General features: G+C 31.2%; 2 protein-coding genes across 4 annotated transcripts in view; both read right to left on the reverse strand.

The window, feature by feature from the left end:
* Positions 1–1083, reverse strand: part of LOC21408226 (auxin-responsive protein IAA9) — a 5279-nt gene extending 4196 nt beyond the window's left edge. For 2 of the 3 annotated variants that reach the window (XM_024170905.1, XM_024170906.1), the window contains exons 1-2: positions 903–1082; positions 640–715 (exon numbers count right to left, since the gene is read on the reverse strand). The gene's annotated coding sequence lies outside the window, so the exon portion shown is untranslated. Of the gene's footprint in view, positions 1–639; positions 716–902 lie in introns of all 3 variants that reach the window. The other variant, XM_024170907.1, reaches the window with a different exon arrangement.
* Positions 1084–15153: 14070 nt separating this feature from the next.
* LOC21408227 (uncharacterized protein At5g65660) lies at positions 15154–16143 on the reverse strand. Its single transcript, XM_010106255.2, has 2 exons — positions 15729–16143; positions 15154–15529 (listed from the first exon to the last, which is right to left on the reverse strand). The coding sequence occupies exons 1-2, from the start codon at positions 15975–15977 to the stop codon at positions 15383–15385; spliced, it is 396 nt and encodes a 131-aa protein (XP_010104557.1). The 5' UTR covers positions 15978–16143; the 3' UTR covers positions 15154–15382.
* Between the last annotated feature and the right edge of the window lie 9396 nt (positions 16144–25539).

Below are 25539 nucleotides of genomic sequence, written 5' to 3' on the forward strand. Positions count from 1 at the left end.
CTGCTGAACTAGAAGTATAATCACTTTAGCATAAGAATCAGTTTCAGGTCAAAGCGTTGAACAATCATTTAGAGAGCATAGATAAGTTAACTTTCATGCACCACCTATATGGAAATTCAGAGGCCAAAGACCCCAAAAAAAAAAAAAAAAAAAAAAATTGAATTTGATAGTGGGTTTTTTTTTTAAAAAAAAAAAATTTGCATAATGCAGGCTTAGAACTTAGAAGGGCCAAATGGGGGTATCTTTATTTCTCCAATTTCTGCCATAAACAAAAAAGAAATTTAAAACAAAATATTTAAGCAGAACGTGGATTCCCAGAACAAGGACCAAAGATGAATTACTTCCAATTTAATATTTTTGAACTGAATAAACTCAAGTTCAAAAGGCGAAATAAAGAGAGATCCACATATAAGTTATAACATTCCGATGAATTCTTCCAACAGAAGGAAAATTAATACATAATTATTTTTGTGTTTTAGTTATGCAAATAAAATACTGAAAAAATAAATAAATAAATAAATACATGTTAATGTTGTGGCTGTACAGAAAAAAATAATATCCACCCAAGTCAGAATGTACAAGAAAAGAAAAATCTAAACACCAAACAAACAGTTTAAAAAAAAAACAAAAATTTATTACCTTCAGAACTCAAGTTGCTTCTCTTTCAGTTCCTTCCGAGCAACTAAACCAGGCCAACGAGAGAGAAAGAGGCAGACTATAAACCAAGAAAACCAACCGAATCAGGAAAAGAAAAAAAAAGTTGGTAAAAATGGCGATTTCTCGGAACTCAATAAACAAAAAATCGAAGTCAAATTTAATCTGTACAAAACTGAAAAATAATGAGAAAAAGAAAATTGCAAGAGAAGCTCAGAAGCTGAAGATGAACGAGAAAATGGTATTACCTGAAGAAATTTTAAAGGATCAGTAGACGAACAAGGAAGAAGAAAACAAGAGAGGAAAAAAGTAGTACAAAGCGATTTAGAAGCTCTTTGGTTTTAGCAGAGTAGAAGCTCAGAGAGAGATAGATAGAGAGAGAGAGAGAGAGAGAGAGAGAGCTAAGGCCCCTCCATTTGGGACAATGTAACAAAAGCTTATTTGCTGTCCAATGTGAAATTCTATGCATTAAAATAACACTTCAATAGTTAAAAAAAAAAAAAAAAAAAACACGAAGTGTCTCCCTCAAAATATTAAATTTAATAAAATAAACAAAAATTAACTCCAATTAATGTTGAATAAAAAAGAACGTTTGTACTTTTTTTAAGGAAATAATTTTCCATTCCTTTTGAGTAAAAATACGATTTGTCCTCTGAACATTCATAATATATAAAATTGCCCCTTGAACTTACATCCAATATGTTGGCTTAAGCCCTCAACTTTTGTGAGTGGGAGAGTTCCAACTAATTAAATCTCAGGAGAATTTTATGATAGTTTAAAAAATAAAAATCCAGATAATAAGTATAGTTACATCAGTGTTTTATCAAATTTTATGATTTTAATTTTTATTAATCTAATATAATTATGATTTTATCTGACGATTTGTAACTGTGTTTAATTAATAAAGTTTTTCTTTTCATGCCCTACTAATAAAATAAAAAATCTTAACATTGAACATAGATACTTTTTCCTATAACATAAGGTCACTACAAAATGTTTAGGAAACTGTAATAAAACGATAATTTTAATGAGAGCTTAAAGCCATTACAAAAGCTTTTATACCTGTAATGTGTTCCTGTCAAGGTTCATATGTTAAAGAGTCATGAAATTATAAATAACATATATAAAAAAAAGGAAAAAACAAAACACCTTGACGTGATAATTATTAGGATTAACTGCCCATTTTATCAACCTAAATTGGTAGAGAATTTAATACAAGTCCAATAATGTTGACTATACCATCACTATTGATTGGTTAAGAAAAATAGTGAGAAGGTAATTTGAGAGCAGAGGTTGGCCAGAGATCCAATATCGCTTCCGGGCGCATCACCAGACTTCCAGTCGTTAAATTTAGTCTTCCAATTCGTCTCGTCGTGAGCTTCTCGTTGGTCATGGTGGTGTACGATGTGATGGCTCTGTTTAAACAAATCTGAACCGGTTAAGAGCTTGGAAGCTGAATAGATGATCTCATTTTTCATGGAAATTTTCCACTTGGTGGCTAAAATCTCTTCGTTGGCTGTCTTCCTCAATAGTCCTTTGGCCAGACACCCTTCATCGGAGGGTTTCTACCGGCGGTGGTCGGAGGTTTTTGTCTTTTTGTTACTTTTGTGTTTGTAATAAGTTGGTGGTTTCTTCACTCGACTCTCATCTGGTTTGTTGTTTTTTGTTAGATTTTGGTGTTCGACTTAATGCCGATATGGTGGACTTGATCCGGTTAGAACTTTTTCTATGCCTTATAAATGTCCCTTTTTGTGGGTTTTGACTATATGCCCCTCCAACGTTCGACAATTTATGTTGAAAAAAATGGTTTTTTCCAGTCAAATTTTCAGTCTACTCATTGTTAGTATGCCGAGGTGTTTTCTCAGTTTTGGACCTCAAACGTGTATTTGTCATTTTGATGGATTAATATTGTAACAAAATGACTGTTTATTAGTATTTTAATGAAATGTAATTTTTCTTTTAAAAAAATAATTTTGACTATTTCTTGAGAAATATTAATCAAATTAATTTGAGGGATGTTACAAAAAAACATTGCCGGTACGCGTCTCTTTCCTATTTGTTTCTCTTTTCACCAAATTTTTTACGATAAAGTACCTTTTGACAATAGTAAATAAAGGGAGATTAATGGCTGAGCCTTCCGGACGGTTCAATCCCGGCTGTCCAGTAGATTTATTTATTTTTTGGGTGAATATGCCCCTATAGATTTATGGTGAAAAATATGTATTATTAAGATTTTTTTTCTGCCTAGTTAAGAATTGAGGGAAGAATTTGACCTTGTAAATGAGTGTTGATAATTGGTTTCTGCGCAGGATTAAAGACCTTGCCCCTACCCAATCATAAGACTAATTTTAAGATTTTATGCGCTTTTTAACGCTTGAATTTTAATTTAAGTGACAACTTGTCCAATAAACTTTTAATTGTGACATTTTATTATTAAGCCTAATAAAATACTATAGAATATCGCCAAAATGATGAATGATGTTAAAATTGAAAAAAAAAAACACTCTCATGAATGTGAGATAACAGATAACGTGTTCCATTCGTTATCCAAAATTTCTCTTTTTTTATAAATAAGCTCATGTAACGTGTACGAGGTCGTTTTAATTAAACTTGACAGTCGTCATCAATTTATGAATACTCTACAACTCTTATCAACTTTTCTTTTTTGCAAAAAAAAAAAAAAAATGTTTAACCTAGATCATTACAAAGACATCATTAATTGTCCTTAAAATTCATTCAATCCTTCTTTAGGGGAAAAAAAAAAAAGGAGGTCATTGAATCCTCAAAACGTGATTACGGTTCCATTTTAATATATGAATTTATAGCTGTTTTTTTCTTTCTAGTCAAAAGAGGGATATGTTGCACTCAATTGCATGTCATGGTATTTTTCTATTAAGAATTTTACATTCATGATTCAACGAAGGTAAAAAATACATTGGATGGGAAGTTGACATTTGAAGGTCAAGAAAAAGCTAAGGAAAATACCAAATAGAATGTCGAAACCAAAAGAAAAAGAAGTTATAACAGAAAGAAATAGTCAATACCATTTCAAGATACGTTGAGATTTTGTATGCCATTAAAGCATATGCTAAAATGGAGAGAGAGGCCTAAAAGTGCCTAACAAGGGCACATGCACTTGTGAGTTCAATTTGTTGCCCACCGTGCCCTACATCCGAAGGGCATTATTGTCTTTTCACTCTCTTGTCCCTTCCATACGAACTAGGACGTGTCCAAACCCCACTGTCTAGCTTCCACTGTCGTTTTCCCATGTTGAGGTTCGGATAAGCACAGATGAGATAGAATCATAAGTTTTCCAAAACTCTCTTGATGGAGGGAGTATTTTTCTTTTTTTTCTTAAGTCCTGTTCATTTTGCTGATTTGAATTTAGAATTCGAGTTTTATTACAGTAAAAAGCTCTCAGAAACAGTCACATCTAACTTTTTTATTACAGTAAAAAACTCTCACATAACATCACATCTCAACTCGAATTAAAAACTCGAATCAGCGAACTAAACGGACATTAAAAATTACCGGTCAGCTTTTTCAAGGTTAGATGTTTTTCTTTATAACAATTGACGTTTTTTTTTCTTTTTCTTGAAAGCCTCCTTTGGCACGCAATCCCCAAGTTTTGAACCTGGGACTTAATACCCAAATCCCCCCTCTCACAAAAAAAAAAAAAAAAAAAAAAAAAAAAACACACACACACACACAATTGAAGCTTGTTTCAAAGAGAAAGATCTCATTTCTATTTTATTTTGTGGGAAGAATAAAAAGTGTGGAAAAATTTTGTGACTTGTACTCAATAGAAGAGAAAAGCGATCGGTGGAAAAATGTTTCAAAGAGAAAGATCTCATTTCTCTTTCATTTTCCTTGGCTTAGGTTGTATATTTTTTATTTTATTTTAAAAACCATAAGTGCTAAAAGTTTAGCACCAAAAAGAAAAAAATCACACTAGCTACTCGTTATTGCACACAAGAAGGTAGAGCAGTTTTATTAGACCGAACCATTATTACATATGAATATACAAAAATAAAAAAGTGTATCACTGACTATTAACTATGTGTAGAAGATTAGTATTGCTTGATGTGTAAAAATTTGATGATATACCCGAATATTTAATTAGTGAAACAGTTAAAAGAGGGACAGTAAAAATAATGATAACATATTTCAAGATAGGGACTTTTTAGGTCTTTTCTTTTGTTTAAAATACTAATATTTTTTATTTATTAATCATTAAATTTATATTAAATTTTATTAAAAATTAAATTAAATTAAATTTAAAAAAATAATATAAATTTAACGGTTAATAAATAAGAATCAACCAAATGTCAAAAAAATTCTCTTTAAGATAATAAAAAGACTGCCATATATCCCAAGACATAATAAAACCTTGGTTTGACTTTTGTGAGAAAGGGCCTTCCCTTCCTTAGGTAATCATGGTGCTCTCAAAACACCAAAGGATAGTTATTACTGAAAACCTAAAAAACACAAGAATACTATACGAGTAAAAGGTCCTGGAAAGACAATAATAATCAAGAAAGAGAAAAACACGGTGATTGCAAAGGCCAAATAGAAGCATACATTGTTGTAGATAGCAAATCACATTCATAATAATAATTCCACCAGAAAAAAAATATTCATACAAAATACAAATAGAGACTTATTAGGTAAATTTTTTTATTAATAGTATTAGTTTTTAACCATTAAATCTAGTTAAAATAGTATAAGATTAAAAAAATACACAAAAAATATAATTTTTAATATAAATCTTTTAACTAAAAAATAGATAACTATTGAACTATTGATAGTTCCTTTTTTCAGGACAAACTCTCAAATAATAATTCACAAACTCTCAAATAATAATTCAACTACCCCACTGAATTACTCGTCGCTCTATTTCTTTTCTAAACCGGGCAAGAAAGAAGGGGAAGAAAAGAGTGATTGCCCCGTGTTACATGCAAAAATTCCCACTGTTTAAATGAGGCTTGTTCTCTTGAGTAAAAAACTCAAAAAAGACAACTCGAGTTATAATTTTATTTGAGTTCATGTTCTTTTAAGTTTAAACTCGAGTTTGAATTCGAGTTTATGACTAAAACTCGAGTTTAAGTTTCTCATTCAACTCAAGTTTATAAACTCGAACTCAAATTAATGAACAGTATTTTTTCTATTCTTAAAAAATGCTATAACTTTTTCGTTTTAATTATGATTGAGATGATTTTTTTTCTATGCGTTGACAACGAAAAGACGAATAAAACCCGACCCATATACCCTATTAAAATTTTTCATCAGCATTGAGTTTTTATTAAAATACTATCTAAATACAAATTCAAGTTTTGACCCACTCAAACACAAACTAAAAAAGATTATTATCTCAAATCATAACTTAAATGTATACAACCAAATACAAACTCAAGTTATAAATTCAACTCAAGTTATAACTCAAAAATTAGACTTAAATTAAACTCTAAAAGAACGAGCTCAATTTTCCCACACTCAAATGCATTAGTTTTGGGTTTTAGGATTACGAAGGATTCGGCGAGCTGCGTTCATGTCTTTACATGCCCTTCACTACGAAGGGCAATTATGGTAAGCCACCAAACATAATTACTTCCTCCTTCCGGCATATAGAATTTGATCGAGGTTATGAAAAACACATCTATAGCTTAATATAGCTTTGAAGTAATTTTTTCTTGTAATAGAAATATATATATATATATATATATATATATGAGTAGTCTACTTTGATATTTATAATTTTTGGGAATTAGTGATTTCACTAAAAGTTGTATAAGTTCATTGTATACGTAAAAGAAAACATATAACCTAAAAAATACATGACGCTCTCGTTACTTTGTTCTTTATTTTAACGTGACAATCTTTTAATTCCGTTTATGTAATATTATAAAAGGATTGTAAGATAAGGGTGGTAATATTTGCCACGGGACAAGGGATAGTTTAGAGAGTCATAGAGATGAGAAAATAAAATCATTCCTCTCTCTTATCTGCTCCGTTGCCATCCCTATTGCACAATAGTGAATAAAACAAAAGGGTTTTTATGGTACATGTCCCCGAATTTTTCAAGATTCATATACATTAGCCTTCCTATATAAACTGTCCATGTCAATTATATAAAGCACTTTATGGTGTGCCTCTTGGGGTAAAAGAAAAATAAATGTAGAAAATTTTTCTTAACATAAGATGACCGAAAAATGGTCATGACCATATTATCAAATCTTGTTATTATAAAGATGTAAGAAGTATAAGATATTAAGGTCTCATTCACTTCGCGAATTTGAGTTGACATGTGACATTTTTTGAGAGCTTTTAACTATAACAGAAAAAATTAGATGTGACATTTTCTGAGAGCTTTTAACTGTAAAAACTTAAAGTAAAAACTCAAATCAGTGAAATAAAAAAGACTTAAATTTTAAAGTGTTTATGCATCTCATTTTTCATACGATAATAAAAAAAATTAAAAACTGTAAAAAAAATTGTCAACTACAATCTAATAAAAACGTAAAAAGTTTTTGACTAATAAGATGGTTACAAGTCTCATTCCGCAGTTAAAATTTGAGCTACACCTGACATTTTAAAAAAAAAGAACTATGATAGTTTTTTCACCCAAGTTTAAATTTATTGGGCAAAGTTCATTAATACTAGTGTTGTTATAACTTTTAAAATCATAATAATACAAATAAAAAGGAGAAAAGGGTCCAATATCTTTAAAGTAAACGAATCTTAATTTTTATTATATTATTCTTAATTAATATCTCTTTAATTAAATAATTATATTAGTTAAAAAAATATTAATCTAATAAGTAAAATTCGACACCTGCAATTGATAACTTTAACAATTTTCTTATATAGATATAAAAAAGAAGAGTATCTGGTAGGTATAAGAAAGAAAGAGTGGGAGTTACGTAGAGAGGAATTAAAGTGGGGAGGAAAGGAGAAAGGGAATGAGAAGAGAGAAGAGAGAAGAGAGAAGAGAGGGGGAGACAGAGAAAAACAGGGCCAGTCGATATGATGTGTTGGGGGACAAGAAAGCGGCTTTTATTTTTGGATTGCCGGCTTCAGAACGCGACACTTAACTTCCTTTTATCTGCTCTATGCAAAAAATGCACCTTACCTTTCCTCTTCCATCCCCACTCCCACACCCACGCGCGTGCGAATCAACCGCCCACTCATTCCCACATCCCATTTTTGCATTAATCTAATATTTGGGAGTGTAATGAAAATGTGGATATTATTATTACCGGTAATTTCTTAATTAGTTAAAAAATCTTATCACGCTGGAAAATTAATAAATTAAAGTCTCATTTATTTTACTAATTTAAATTTTATTACAGTAAAAAATTCTCAGAAACAGTTATATTTAACATTTTTACTACAATAAAAAGTTCTCACATAAAGTAACATTTCAACTCAAATTAAAAATTCGAATTAACGAACTAAACAGACCCTAATTTTGCACAATTTTTTTCGTTAAAATTTAAATTTTAAATTCGAATAAGTAAAATGAACAATATTTAATTTTATATGATTTTTTCTCGTTAAGAAATATGAGAGAGTTTGATTTGATGAACAATGAAGGGAGTAAAACAATGGATAAGAAAAATATCAAAGATCAATTGTAAATTAATAAAATAAGCTATTTTATGTTTTTTTTCTTCAAACAGAAAATAAGGATTTTACTTAAAGATTACAAAACAATTAAGATTTGATTTAGAGAAATGAATAGTTTTAATTGATAAACACAGCAGTGCTGTATCTTTTTAAAAATAGACTATCTATCTATTTCTAAGTATTTTTTTTCTTAAATTTAAAAGAATATTTTGTTAAAATATAATTCATCCCTGTTCCGTTTTAAAAATCTAAATTATAAATATATATATATATACACACTTACCTCTCTTAAAATAGGCCTCGTTCACTTCACCAATTCGAGTTTAAAATTTAAATTTTGTTATAGTAAAAAACTCTCACAAATAATCACATCTAATTTTTTTACTACAGTAAAAAATTCTCATATAAAATTACATTTCAACTCGAATTATAAACTCGAATCAACAAAGTGAACCAGATGTACTCATCCCTCCTCCTTTGCTTAATGCTGTCGACAATGACGCATAATATTGTTCTTTTAAAATAGCATCTGGTAAAGGGGTGTGTGTATATGTGATCAGTGATGGCTTCGTTTTGGTTAAGAATCATTTTGTCTGCTGTTGTTGATGAGTGCGATGCACGCGCGTGAGTGTGCGCTCTGTGGGTCCCTCAGCAATTTTTTTTTTTTTTTAATAAACGAGTATTTTAAAACAATGGGGATAAAGTAAGCATTATTATTTTTTTTGAGGGTGGGATAAAATATACATTATGGTTAATGAGGGAGATCTAAAAACAATCATTAACTGTCACCACCTTTGCACGCTTTGTTCTCTTTTATGTAATTATGTAATGTCGCAACACCATTATCAAGTACATCCATGATCCATGCATTCATCATCATCATCATCATCTCTCTCCATGATTCCATCTTATCACATCTCAGATCCACATTGCTGACGTCATGAACACGTCATCAACTTGGGCCTGCCAATACACTTGGGGCCCATTAGAAAATTAACGACATGGTCCATGAAGGTTGTGTGTAGTATGTAGTACTTTGCCTTTTTTCTTTCCTTTTTTTTTTTTTTTTTTTCCCCCCCCTCACCAAACTAGTTATAAATATAGCTGAAAACACAACCAAAGGTTCTTGGGGATTTACATAGAAAATGGTAAGTTATAAGTTTTTATTTTTGTTACACCAAAAGTTTTCTTATAAAATTCTCAAAAAAAAAAAAAAAAATCTTACAAAACATTTGGAGGCGGACATTGCGGGATATGCAAAGAATGTGAACTTCGGAAGGGCTTCTAAAAAGGGCCCTACAGTCAACAACTACTCTTTGACTATTGGGCTTCTAGAGAAGACAAGTGGGCCTTCAATTATAATGTTTGGATTCAGGCGGATCCGACCCATCTTTTTTTTATTTAAAATGCAATTAATTATTAATTATGTTTTTTTTTTCTTAATCCTTTGGTTGGTTTTTTTTTTTTTTCTTTTTTTTTTTCTTTTTTTTTTTTTTTTTTCCCCCCCCTCACCAAACTAGTTATAAATATAGCTGAAAACACAACCAAAGGTTCTTGGGGATTTACATAGAAAATGGTAAGTTATAAGTTTTTATTTTTGTTACACCAAAAGTTTTCTTATAAAATTCTCAAAAAAAAAAAAAAAAATCTTACAAAACATTTGGAGGCGGACATTGCGGGATATGCAAAGAATGTGAACTTCGGAAGGGCTTCTAAAAAGGGCCCTACAGTCAACAACTACTCTTTGACTATTGGGCTTCTAGAGAAGACAAGTGGGCCTTCAATTATAATGTTTGGATTCAGGCGGATCCGACCCATCTTTTTTTTATTTAAAATGCAATTAATTATTAATTATGTTTTTTTTTTCTTAATCCAATTTTGTTGTCCTCATATTTCTGTCTTGTTTTTGTCTCCCTACTATTTATTTGACATGTCATTTAAATTTAACAACTTAAAACTAAACACTAAAAATGCTTAAGTAATTAAATAAGGTGCCAAAATTGACAACCAGAGTTAATTTAGTTCGTGCGTTTAAATTAGTGATTTTATTGACCGGAATTTTGAGAGAGAATAAATTTTTAAACAAACTTTTTATGAGATAAAAAACACTAATAAAATCAGAATTTTAGGTTCAAATAGAAACCAAAGGTCCTAGTGATACTAGCAATTACATTTATAAATACCACTTTGATTCCGGATTATTATTTTTTAAAAAAAAGCGCTTATTTCCTTGCTACTGAAAATGTGGACTATCTTCTGAATGCATGAAAAACCACCATTTTCCACAAGTTCAAGATTATTTTTTTGTAAGTTTCTGTTTTGTTTTTTTATTTTTTTGGTTTGCTAAATATTCTTTTTCCTTATTTTCCAATTGATGCCAATAATGGAGGACTGACCGGGCAAGCGATAGAAGTCCAAGGGTTTGCGACGTGAAGTGCCTCGTTCAAACTACGTAAGTTGATAAACTTGAAAGGGTCCACACTACCTTTTCCACGGGTCCCAAACCAGCAATCCCACGTGTGATATGTGTCTGAGTCTGATATACTGAAAGCTATCTTCGAAGATCACCATGCCGGCAGTGGGGATAACATAAGAATGCCGATTTAGTTGATTCGTTTACGTCCCAAAAAAAATAAAAAATAAAAAAATCCTATTTTCTTTCTTTGTTTTCTCTAAAAGACTAATTATTTTGAGAAAGAGTTATGGTGGTTGATTAGTGATTACGAACGGTGCTGTTATCTCCTTCAAAGTCAAGGGTGTGTTGAGTTCGTTAATATTATGACAACCACCACGAGGCAAATGTCATTTTCCTCGCTTAGTTTAGTAAAATGTATAGACCTGCATTTATTTGACATTAAATAAGATTGACCAGTCTAACTTGCCAAATTTTATCTTTTATGAGTGTATATATATATATATATATTTTTTTTTAATTGAGAACGAGACTTGGGCAGAGACAATATTAACTTGCAAATGCAAGTAAAGTTATTCAAAAACTAGTAAATGTTATTTATCAGTACTTTTCACTACGATGATGTAAGTGTTGCAACTGTGATCATACATCACTAATGGTGGTATCTTTCTTTCAGAGGATAAAAGTTCTCTTGACCCTCGTTGTGATGGAGTTTGATTAATATCACTCATCATGCATTGGTATATAGAGCTGCGAGTTTGATTTTGGGTCAGGCCGAACTAACCCGAAATTTAATGATGCATTTTTTTTTTTTGGAAATAGTAGAAAATAGGCCAATATGAAAAGCTTAAGAAAGTATATAAGCCAATTTTTAGTTATAGAAATTAATAGGCCATAACTTGTCAAGTTATGGTTCATAACCAGATAAGTTATGGACAAATTTGTCAAGTTATGGTTCATAGCCAGACAAGTTATGGACAAAAATCGGGAATAACTTGTCAAGTTATGGTTCATAACCAGACAAGTTATAGACGAAAACAGTAATTTAGCCTATTTATTAACTTATATAAACTATTGACCTATTAATTTTAATTGATCTCAAGTCTTGCCCTACTTCTCTATTTCTCCCTTTTTATTTTTTTTATTTTTTTAAGAGGACTTGTCTCAAAAAGGTTTTCAGGCCTAGATCCTTAGCCTGAGTCTTTATATGGGATGAGTTAGGCAAAAAAGATAGGCTTCAAGTCAACCTATTTTATGAAGTAATTACATAAAATACTGACTATTGAAGGTGTATTTTTAAAAATATTTACTTCTATACAATATAATACAAATGCCGATTTTGACATATATGATACCGTTTACTTTTGAACATGTTCCTTATATGGTTGGTTTCTTTTTTTGTGGGCTGATTTTTTTCTAACAATAAATTAGATATGCACTTTCCTTTTTTCACCAAATTGATTTTTTGTCATCAATTATTTGACTTTAAAATTCAGATTTTGGATTTCAAATAAGAAGATTCCCCCTCTAATTTGAATTTAAGCCTTTTATTCCTTTTGTAGATTACAGAATCAAAACACTTCCAAAAGTAAATTTACGTTATTGATTTTGTGCAATTGTCTTTCCCGTTGTCTTCTATCGCATTCAAGAGCAATTTTTGAACTGAGTGTATTTTTTTTCAGATTGAATGTGTTGTGTTTGTTGCCGTAAGAGCAATTTTTGAACTGAGTGTATTTTTGTTCAGATTGAATGTGTTGTGTTTGTTGCCGTTTCTTCTTCTTCTTCTTCTTTTCCTTTTGATTTCTGAGTTTGTCAATTTTTATCGTTCATACTGTTGTTTAAATGTTATTTTCTCTATGCTGTTGTTTTCATGTTTATTTATTTATTTATTTATTTTTATCATAGTTTTGTATTCTTTTTCATAATGATTACATCATTAAGATGTAAAAAATGTGAGGGTTTTATTTGTTGTTTTGTTCACTTGTCTATGACATATTTTATTCCTTTAGCATAATTTTCTTATTATCTAACATAATGAAAATAGACATAAATTATACTCATCTTTTCGTGCATTTTGATCATTTTAGATTGCTTGCAAATTTTATATTCATTATTTTCCATAATGATATCGTTGATATCATTAATGTTGTAACGATTAAACTAATAAAAATATTTTATTTTTTTTTTCCTTTGTATCATATATTCTGTTTCATAATGATTTGTTACATATGCTTTTTTATAATGATTTCATAATTAAAGTAATGAAATTATTCATTCTTTTTGTATCTTATATGTTTTCATGTCTCATATGTAATTTAATATTCGATCTTCATTTTCATAATGAAAATTGATTTTCAATTTGACTGTTTATGTTGATTGTCTGGTAGGTATTTGTTTTTTTTATAATGTGTTTTTTAATGTTGTAACGTCTAAACTAATGAAAAGATTTTATTTTGTTCTTCTGTATCATATATTATGTTTCATAATGATTTGTTATATATTCTTTTTCATAATGATTTCATAGTTAAAATAATAAAATTATCCATTCTTTTTGTATCTTATATATTTCCATATTTCATATGTAATTTAATATTCAATCTTCATTTTCATAATGAAGACTGATTTTTATTTGACTGGTTTATGTTGATTTTTTAGTAGGTATTTGTTTTTTTTTTATATATATATAATGTGTTTCTTAATGTTGTAAGGTTCAAACTAATGAAAATATTTTATTTTGTTCCTTTTTATGATATATTCAGTTTTATAATGATTTGCTACATATTCTTTTTCATAATGATTTTATAATTAAAGTAATGAAGTTATCCATTCTTTTGTATCTTATATATTCTCGTGTTTTATATATAATTTAATATTCAATGTTTATTTTCATTACGAATTTTTATTTTGACAGGTTTTTGTATTCTTTTTTGATGCAATAGAGGCGGATAATGATATTATACCCTTTGATGTTGTGACTCAATCTTTTTTTATATATTTTTTATTTGGGTTTTGTTTTTTTAATCTTAAAAGAAACGTGGCTTTCTTTTTCTTTTTTCCTTAAAGGAAATTTCTTTTTGTTTAAAACCGTACATTTCATTAATGTTTGATTTTGTTAAATATTTTTGGTGTTGACTTTTGTTTTTGCTATATTTGTTTCCATTTTTTTTACCTATTAGGTTCTTTAATTATTTTTTCCTTTTTTAATTATATGATGATATAATTGTCTTTATATATGTGATAGTCAATATTTTTGTAAATAAACAAAAAAGTAGGTATGATATATTTGAGGGATGAAAAGAGATAAAGTACGCATTTTTGGGCCGAGGGATTTAAAGTTGCACTTCTTGTAAGACATTACAAACCACAATAATTAGGCCTCTTTCATTTTCTTTGCTTAAAAGAGAAAAAGCTAGGAAAGTCAAACTACAAGAAGAAAAAAGAGAGAATTGTTAGATTTACCGGTGTGCATGAGTTTAGATTTTTACTTTTATTCTTAATTAATATCTTTTTAATTGATATAGTTATTTGATTAAAAATGATATTAATTAAGAGTAAGAATAAAAATCAAGACTCATGCATTTTAAGTAGCATTTGTTTCATTTTACTAAGAAAAAAAGGAATATTTAGAGTTGAGAGTGGGTCTCGAAGAAACTATTTTTTAAGGTAAATAGAGAGAGAATAACTAATATCATTCCGAACCAATGTAAGACTACAGTGATAACCAACTACACCCACCTAAACGGTTTGGAAGCGGTCCTAAAGGAGGCAATTAAAATGTAGATTAAGAAGCTAATTAGTTCTGATCAATTTTTACCTGCAGAGGTTGACATGTAATAAGGGAACAAATTTTAACCGAATGTTGCTAATTGTCACAAAGTCTTTTGGGGTGATGCCATTATATATGCACTAAGAATCTACCATAAAAATAACATGCGGACACAAATTTAACCAACCTTTGCGTCTTGAGCTTCTTGCCAAACAAATGTTTCATTCCAACAGCAAAAAAAAAAAAAAAAAAGAAGAGAAAAACTCTTATCTTTTTCTTTATTTGTTTTAAATAGATGCCTTAATATTGTTCTTAGTCCCGAAATCAGGTTAGACTGATGAGAAACAGCACGGGCGGCTGACGATGGGCCTCTTGAAACTTCTTTTATTGGCTACTTGGGCCGTAGGAAAAATTTTTATAATTGAAGAACTTTCCCTTTTACTTTATTTGATTAAAATGGATATTAATCAAAACTAAGAGTAATAAATATTAATCAAAACTAAGAGTAAAAATCCAGATTCATGTAAGGGGTATATATCCTTTTTCCCTATTAATTAAGCTGCAATCGCCATGTACTCACGACAATTTAAACAACCACACCCGGTTGTCTGGATAAAGATTAAGACTTTAATCAAATTGGTTTTCAGCTTTAATCTCTAAAGTAAATCCAAAAATTAAAGAGAAAAAGGTTTCTTTCCAGTGATTAATATCATCGAACTTTTGCTCATGAGCACCCCAACCTCTCAAAAACATCTTAATTTCTCTCTCAGTCTATGCACCCCTATACTAAGTTAATTACAATCAAATATACAACATCGCTGATCTAACAAATAATTTTCACAAGAACTCATGGTGTATATATTTATACTAATTACTTTACTAGTATCAGCACTTGGACGTCCAAAGTGTATCAACTCATCGCACTAATTATCAGAAGTTTTGTGCACCACAACCGTGATCTTCTCCGGCACCTGAGGCGTACAAGGACAAGCCATCCCTATGAACTTCGGCACGTCATCGCCGGGCATCACCACGGTCACGCTTTTCGTGTGATCATTTTGCTTCCCCACCTGTTAATCCAACAATTCCATAGGAAATACTGTTTAATATAAGAACTCGTTTCAAAAAACCAAGTTGCAAGTGCAGATCTAGCTATATGCAAATTTATCACCATTCGTAAAAAGGAGAGAGAAGAAAATTTATCACTAACTAACTATATAGTAACTGTATAAATATACGAGATATTTATTAAGAAGGAGAGAGATGTACCATATGACGAGGAGGAATAGACTTCTCGTGCGGGAAATCTTGTGAAATAGGATCGGTAATACTATCGTTGTGCTGTTGATTAGAAATATTAGAAGTAGAGAAGAGGAAGGATCGGAGGCTATCCCAGTATAGGCAGCACAAGAAGATGGCAGTAACTAAGAGCAACATAGTCACCAGAAGAGCTATGCCAAGAGGGAACGATATCGTTGGCCTGCTAGCAGCACTTGATGATGAAGCTTTCTCTTCCATTTTTCTTAAATTAATTTCTCTATGAATTATAACATCTCCTAATGACCAAGAATATTGATCTGATCAGACCCAAATATATTCTTCTTGCAAAGAATATATGCTCCCACAAACTTTTAATAATTAAATACCCCAAAGTGCTATCATGCTTCTGTGTGCATATATTATATGGCTGTGTGTGTTGTGTATTTATATATATATATATATATATATATATTTTGCTCAACAAATATGTGTATTTATATATACACGAATGGTGTGGGAGTAGTACTTTATGAGTGGGTTGGTTTGCGTACGAATTGTGGTAGTGGACGTACACTCGTAATACGTTTGGTACGGACGCTAGGGGGGTGAAGATAGCTTTCATTTTGAGGGAAATGACGATGATGATCATCAGTGGCGGAGGGAGGTGAGGCCCGGGGGCATATGCCACCCTGGATATTTGATATTTGATTTTTAGTATATGTATTTTTAAAAAAAAAATTATATTGCCTCCTTATATATATATTTTTTAAATATATATATTCATAAAATTTAATTTCAAATTATTTTAATTTTTAAGGCCCGTTCACTTTACTGACTCGAATTTTATGATTTGAGTTGAAAAAATGAATTTGAGTTATTTTTAATTGAAGTTGTAATGTGAAATTTGAGTTAAGTGTTTAGTAAGAACTTGATGTGACATTTGAAACTTGAATTTTGTGTTCACTTGCACAAATTCAAACTCACAACTTACACAAGATATTGCATTGGAAAATAAAACATAAGTAATAATCTATCGATGGCTCATAATTTTTTTGGAACATCACTGCCATTAACAACAATTCCTATTACCTGTTTTTTACACGTAACAAGTGGGGCAATGTTATAAATGGCTCAGAAATTTTATAAAGGTAATTAATCGCAACAACACTCGGAGCATCATCCTTATAAGCACGAGCGACGTAGCTGCCATGCTTCAGAGGTGCTCAATACATTCCAATGAAGCGGTAACTAAGTGCCACATTACCTACAGGACGCCACTACGACGAGTGTTCTAATTTTTGAACCAATTTCATCATAGCCAACATTACATGTTGAACAGCGTGGTCATGTGCGGAACGACAACAGTGGAGGCAATAGTCTAAGGTAAAAACGACAACAGGGGAGGCAATACAACAACAGGGGAGGCAATACGACAATAGGGGAGGCAATACAACAACAGGTAAAAACAACAACAATGGAGGCAATACAACAACAAGAGAGGCAATACGACAACATGGGATGCAATAGACTAAGGTAACAACGACAACAGTGGAGGCAATACGACAACAAAGAAGAGAACAAAGTTGATGCAAACGACAACAGTGGGCTCAGTACACGACAACATCACAATACAAACGACAACCAATAGTTCATCATCAAACCATTCAAAACAAAGAAGAACTACGGTGCAACCATGGGAAATCCAGAACACAAAATGGTATATAGAACTTCAGTAGATGGGAAAGATCATACCCGGTTGGAACCAGTTGAGGACAACGGCTGATCGGCTATCACAACCCCCAAATCGTGAGGTAGCTCGATCATCAAACCATTCTAGGGTTGGGCATGCAACAAGCAATCGAAGCAACAATGATGGAAATAGGGGAGACTTCTTACCATTTTTTCGCTGCAGATCGACCCAATCGAAGCAACCGATTCGAGTTACCTTTTGCTCACTGGAGAGAATCGTTTTTTCAAACCAAAATCTGCAGGAAATCATTTTTTCAGAGTGAAATCAGAAGGGGGAGGCAAGAACGAGGGGTAGAAAGCAGAGAGAAATCTGCACTGGGGAGGTAGGAACGAGGCTGAACGAGAAGAAAGTAGAGAATCTGCACTGTTTAAGCACATGGGAACACTGTAGAACCACACTACAATAATGAGAAGTTCAACCGTATGCCAAACTCTCTTACTCGAGTTTTACACTCGAGTGCCATTTGCTGAACGCAAAACTCAGCCTAAAATCCCACTCGAGTTGGGCTTACTTGAGTGGGATACGTGAAGTGAACGCACCCTTAATATTTTTTTGATCTTTTTCTATTAAATTTTATACTTTAAATGTATCTAACTGATTTTTTTCTCTCTAATTTATTCTTATGAAAATAATTTTTTTTTTAAAATTGACCCCTTCTAAAATATTCTTAGATATAATCTAAGCTATATAAAAAATGACATTAAAATATTTTTTTCTCAAAATGTGTCCCTAATTAAGAATTTTTTTAAACAACCATCTCAATTATGATTTTCTCACACACACGCATTTTCTCTAATTTGCACATATTGATGTAATATATATTCATTCAAATATGTTGTGTATATTAAAAAAAAAAATTCTTCTTCTGACACTTGAAGTTGCTATTTTCATATTATGTACCTCTTAAATAGTTTTTCTTATCTAATTTACTTGTTAAAATTTTTATTATTCAAATATGTTCAATAATTTATACATATATATTATTTATCTAAAAATATTAAGAATTAATTTTATTAACATTTTTTATGTTTTTAATTTAGGCCTCTTGCATTAAAATTTTGACTCCGCCACTATGATTATGATGATAAATTGATAATTGGCTTCTACAATAGTGCATGCGCAATATAGACTAGGTGGCTAGCTAGCCTACCCACATTTTAAAAAGATAGTAATAAAAAAGTGAAAAGTTATCTTACCTAGTCATTTGAAGTGGCCACTGAAAAGTGACATATAGTGGCTACTGGACTAATGTGATTTGTCTTATCATCAAGAGAAGAAAGATTAAAGAATAATATATTAATAATATATAATATGATCGGTTCACCCGATCAAGCACAATGAAATAAATTGGTTGAGTGTATAATAGAGTACTTCAATGTCCTTTTAAATGATGCAACTTGAAAAAATAAGATAGTCTGTTTGGTTCATAAATTAAAATTATTTTTGATTTATGTGTATTTTTTATGAGAAAAAATATTATAGTAAATTATAAACTATGATTCGAATCAAAAAACGAATCATCCAACTAAACAACTAAACGGGCTCTAAAATACAAAGGAGCCGGAGGAAATCAATAATTTTTATGTACAGTGTATTAGTTTACCAAAAGTGCCTAGAGAACGACCTACTCGGCATTTCGCATGTGGCACTAAAAGAATATTAGCTCATTTCAAATGGTCATTATAATCATTTTGGCTTTTTTGGTCATGATATAGTTAAAATTAAGAGCATGTGTTAGTTTGTTGATTTGAATTTTTAATTTAAATTGAAATGTGATTTTATGTGAGCCTTTTATTGTAATAAAAAAAATTAAATGTGACTGTTTATAAGAAATTTTTCTGTAGTAAAAACTTAAATTTTAAATTCGAATATATAAAATGAACGAGATTAAATAATGTAAATTTATACTAAGCTTACACGGAAAATGGCGGCAACGTACCCCTTAATCATCCATTTGAGAAGTGCTCATAACATATATGGTGCGGGAATTCTTGAAAATGAAAGCAGTTGAATGGGGATATAATATATGTATTGTAAATTAATTAACTATATATATATATATATATACATACACACGCACAATAGTTATTCTAGAAAATCATGTGTACTTATTATATATTTTTGTCCACTTGCTTGATGTGATCGCCAACATTTGTCTTAGCTTTACTCAACATTTTTTTTATGCTTCTTCGCCCCCACCATTCACTAACACTAGTACGTACACGACGGAAGGCTTGCACCACTCTAAGCTCCAATCGTGGACGAATGACTTTATTAGATTTAATTAATTAACTACAATGTTTTAAAAAAAAACTTCCATTTCAAAACAAAAAAAAAAAAAAACTTCTATTGCTAATTATAATGGGATATGGATATATTAAGTACAAACCTTATGTTTAATAAGATTACCCCTTAAATTACTCTTGCAACATCACTTTTCTGTGCGACGCAATGAATTCTCTAACATATATAATTTTTTTTTTTTTTTTTTTTTTTTTCTGATTCTCTTATTCACAATAGAGAGAGAGATGAGATCTAATTAACGCTCCTTGAAATATTATAATAGTTATAATACACTTTGAGAAACCATAAGTAATTAAATACCAATCCTGCGTGGTTTTTTCTTTTTTTTTTTTCCTTCTTCTGGAGCCCTTATTTTTGCTTTTCGGATAATATATTGCCAAAGGGATGGGGTTTCTCTATATGTCAAGTGCAACATCATGAATAAGGTCGACTTGAATGCTATCTGTGTGACCATTAAAACAGCTCATATCGCATTTACAGGGGATATTTCATAAAAACCTAGCTCTCACTAAAATTATTTTATTTGACCGTACAAAAAGGATGAGTTTTTCTATCGTTCGTGCTTCACACCCATAAATCACTTCACCCGTCTATTTCCTTCTATCGTTCGTGCTTCACACCCGCGAATCACTTCACTCGCTTATTTTTTTTGCTTGCTTTTCTCTCTTGTTTCAGGGGGCACATCCCCCCTAACCCCCTATAGCAATAGACGAAATATAGTCTGTTTCTTATCGTACCAAAGTCTTTCTAAATAGATAACTATAACGTCTTGTTTTCTTCTGCTTTTTTGTTTGTTTTTTATTTTGAGTTGTTTCCTAAATTTTTTTTAAAAAAATGTGTGAATCGTGATACCTTAAGACTCTGATTGCAAATATTAGGTTCTTGTCATTTTCAACATCCATTATAAATATGACCTGGGCTACACCTTCTAGTACTTAATTCCACTCACCATGATGGCAGGAAGTGGAGAGGCAGAGCTTCATGATGTATATATAATCCAGGACCCAATAAGCCCTTTAGAAATTGCCTTAGTGTCAAAGCCCCTAATCCAGGATCCAATAGTATATAAAAGAATTTTTGTTAATGAAAATCCTATAATCCACATCAGAAAGATTAAGAAAAAAAAAAAAAAAAAAAACAAAAGAGACGTTGCTATGAACGCTTGGCTGCCACAAGCGTCATAAGCCTTTCACGAACATTGGTAACTGCCTCCCTTGCCTGACCACCACCCTAGGCGACATCCATCCGCCATAGCACAAGCCTATATAGCTCGTCATGTATAATCAAATTCTTAAAGGTTAAGGGTTTGTTTGGTACTTAAACTCGTGATTCTGATTTTCTTCCGTCATAAAAAAATTAAATTAAAAAAAAAAATTATCATCAATAGGTTCACTCACAAATTTTAAATTCAGAATTAAAGTCACTAATTTAAACTCATGAACCCAAACAGGCTCTAAAACTTAAACTTAAGAGACTTGGCATTCTCATATTCGCTCGTGTTAATTTGTCAATGCTCAACAATTGCTCTCGAATTGAGACCATATGTTGATGTTAATAAGGTATTAAGGTTGGTGATTGTTCTTTGAGAATAAGTTTAGTGATTCCGCAAATACGAGGCAGATTTCCTTTATGGCGCTAAATTACAATGGCTAATTCTTCGTCTCAAGACGGCAATATGGGTAATAATACGATAACACGACTCAAAAATTACACGAATTTCATGGGTTAGGGTTGAGAAAAAAGAGGTTCGGGTCAGAATTGGATCGACCTAAAATTGACACGAAAAACACGGGTCAATTTCAGGTTGGACCCGCTTAACTCGAACACGACACGAACTCGTAAAAAACTAAAAAAATGCATATATTTTTCATTACATATTTTTTGTTTTATTATAAACTTATGATATCATAATAGTTATACTCAAAATCTTATACTATTATTTACTTAATTTCAATAGATGTTATTGTATTTTAGTCTATTATAAATTTTAAGTTATTTTTAATATGTAAAAAATTAAATAAAAGTATACAATTTTCGTGTCAATTTTGAATTTACGGCTCAATTTCGTGTCACGGGTAATTTTCGTGTCGTGTCTTATCAACTCGTAAAGTGATCGTGTTGTGTTCGTGATGCCGTTTTTAAAAATTTTCGTATCACGAGTCGTGTTTAGGATGATTATAAATTTAAAATGAAACGATTAAAATATGATACGAACACGATACGTAACACGAATTACCACTCTTACTTCTCATAACGGGCAATTATTAATGTACGGTAAATAAGATCAAATATATGATTATTAAAATAGAGAAGATAGGTTTCCAAAAAAATAAAAAAGAATATCTCAAACCATGAGTATCTAGTAGTAGCCCCTGTACCTACAATAACTGTAGAAGCTAGTTTCATAGGAGCAACTGTAGATATTTCTTCGGTAAGAGAAATTAGTACTCACATCTATGCACTAATTAGTCTTAGAAATAATGATAGAGATGATCATCAAATGCACCGTTAAATTCTATTTTTATGATATTAAGTCAACTAATTATAGTACGCGTTATAGGAGAAGCAACTTTGCAACTGTTTTCCTTTATTTATTTATTTATTTATTTCTGCACATATATATACGATATGTTTGTTTGAATTAAATCAACAAGTAAATCGTTCTCCAAATGACTTTGTGCAAAATTCATCACACCACCAGTAAGAGATCCACGCGACTCTACATATTATGGTAGTAGATCCTTAGCCTATCACCATGAATTTTGTATATATTTTAATTTTCTATGCCCGCCATCTAGCGGATATTAAATATGAAAACGTAGAGAATCATGAATAATTGTGGTAGGACTATATTCGAATATTTTGAGAGGCACATACATATGCCTTTCACTTTTTAACTATTAGATGATAAAAATTTGATCTATATATATATAAATATAAATTAATGTAGTTTTACTTAAATCTTTGAATTTGTTTAGGAGCTCTATGAGTGCAGGGACATTCTTGCTTGGCTAGTCGGGCTAGATCCTTGATCTTATCAAAGATTCTCACTCCTAGTAGATTTACCTAAAGGAAGTCCAGAATATGGATCATAAACAAATTTCGTATGGCTGGAAAGAGATTTCTTGACACAATACTGTAGAATTTACCCTTTGATTTATCTCGCAAGTGAAAGTGGAATTGCTTCCTTTATGGCATACAACATTCAGAGACTAAAAAGTGAATGTTTTCATCAGCAACGTGTGTGTGTGCGTGTGTGTGTGTGTGTCTATATATATATACACACACACACACACACACACACACTTCACTTGGGCTTGTTCTGTTTGTCCCATATATTTGGTGCTTTACCGTGGATTCTGATTCATCTGTACTTTGTTTTGACAAGTCCAACCATGAATTTCAGTGCAACACGGTCTCGAATCTGCAGTATGTACGGATGCATATATGTTCTCAGCAGCAAACATGAGTTTCCAATTCTTAAAGATGATTCTAGTACTATTAACGCGCAAGGTTTTGAAAGGAAATTTAGAAGAATCAAATATTGCGCAATTAATGTATAGCTTTTTGTTTAAATATTAGCTAGAAAAAAGCGTGACTGCATAATTAACTTGTCCTTCTGGTATACATCACATTATGAATGATCATCTATCACGGGTATATATATATATATACATATATATATATATATATTTAAAGACAATCGGTTTAGTTAGCTAGAAAGAAGACAACATGAGTTTAGCTGTAAAAGAAGTTGTACTTTACTCTTTCTTCCGCATATTGGAAATTGATTAATATATATAGGATCTCCTTGTTTTACGTTTCCACTTCTTGTTAATTTGGTTTTAAGCTTTACTCTTTCTTCCGCATATTGGAAATTGATTAATATATATAGGATCTCCTTGTTTTACGTTTCCACTCCACTTCTTGTTAATTTGGTTTTAAGTTCCCAGGAAATAATTAAGAAGAATAGTTAACTGTTTTCTTCTTAATTTCAAGTACTCCCAATTCAGATATATTGTTTGTCTCAATCAAGTCCTCACTACGAAGCTAATTCTTTTTAACTTGACTCGGTCAAATTTGCTTTCATCTTAGTTTGAGGGTTTTTTTTTTTTTTTTTTTTTTTCTCCACTGATTCTCTTTTATCTTATCTTCGGTTAACGCAGAAATTTTGACCATTATGCCCATATACATGCAATAATGTTTCATGCATTTTCCACAAATAGACGGATATAAATATTTGAAAATGTATATAAAAGATGGAAAACCTCAAATAGGCACTATATTGACTTGGAACAAGCAGTACTACTCACAGTGTATATTTTATTCATGTCATTATGTATATGATCATCAATTTTTCATAATAGTATATGTTAACGGTTGGATTTCGTCAACAATAAACCCACCGGATTATCTTGGGGTTACCTTTTGGATTACCGACTTGTGGGTTTAATGAAAGTGTGGATTCTGGTTTGATTTTAGTATTTTTGTGTTTGAACGAACTATATGTAAATGAACAAGGAGAATTTTATAGTGGTTCACTCTATGAAATTAGAGCTACATCCACTGTATATATTATATTTCTTTTGTAGAGATCACAGTTTACAATGAATACTATCTCTCTCTCTCTCTCGTTCTTTTTCCTTTGGAATTTCTCTGACCCCTTCCCTATTGGGATCCTTCTTCTTTTATATTCGGGCTTCCTTAGCTGGGTGGATTTCCTTCGTAGGTAGGAACACTCAAGTGCTCTAGGCCCAGACATAGCCCACTAATTAGTACTGTTCACTCAACCAATTAGTATTCTATTACGGCTCTGTGACTCTCCGTAATGCTTTTCTGTCCCTTGGCGGTTTATAAACTTGCAATTAATGCTGTCAGACTTCTCTTATCTTTGCATGTAACCTATCATGTCAAAAAGGGACGTTCCCCTCGTCGTCAGTGGTTGTTTAACCTTTCTCGTCCCTTCTAGTGATCTCTTCTGCAGTCGAGGGATCTTGTCGTGTCGACCCAGGCGGAATCAACCGTCGACGCCTCATGGGGTCGTCGCCCTAATCATGGACTTCATCTTCGGGCTCTATAGCTGATCTTGAGGGAAACGAAGCGTCGAGGGTTGGGTGCTCGGCGGAAAGCAAGTATAGCCACGTGTCGTGGCGCCGTTGGTCCAGGTGTCCATCACATTTTCCCACACAACAGTATATATATAGTATTCATGCCATTATGTATTATATGATCATCAATCGCAAATAATCTTAAATAGAATTGTTGTTGATTTAGATGGTGAGGATACCACATCCATATCCCTGAAGCTTCTGCATAATAATGAATGATGGTAAAAGGAAGTAAAGGTGGAATTAGTAGTATTGTCTTAATAAAGAAAACGCCATATAGTTATTGCGAAGTAGAAAATGAGATTATTGGTGACGCACACTACATAGTTTATTCTCTTTTCAACGGTTTACCGATGAAATAGAAAGGACTTTATTAACTTTTACTCAAAGAATGGATTTAGTTTCAATCTCATCAGATTACATGCCCAACACTACATAGTTCATTGATTGAATATGGACCTTAAAGTGGAGATGTAGAGTATCGAATTTTAAAACCAATATAAGTAGTTAGAACGGACGATTGATATGGTCACAAATTAATGTGTTAATGCGGACAAGCAGTTAATAATTTGGTTTTATCTGTGATCATTATCAAGTACTTTTCCTTGACATATGCTCCTTTCGAATAAAGTAAAGAATCTACTAACTTTAGGTACTA

This window comes from Morus notabilis, unplaced genomic scaffold (genome assembly GCF_000414095.1).
Source record: "Morus notabilis unplaced genomic scaffold, ASM41409v2 Scaffold485, whole genome shotgun sequence".
Taxonomy (NCBI): Eukaryota; Viridiplantae; Streptophyta; class Magnoliopsida; order Rosales; family Moraceae; genus Morus; species Morus notabilis.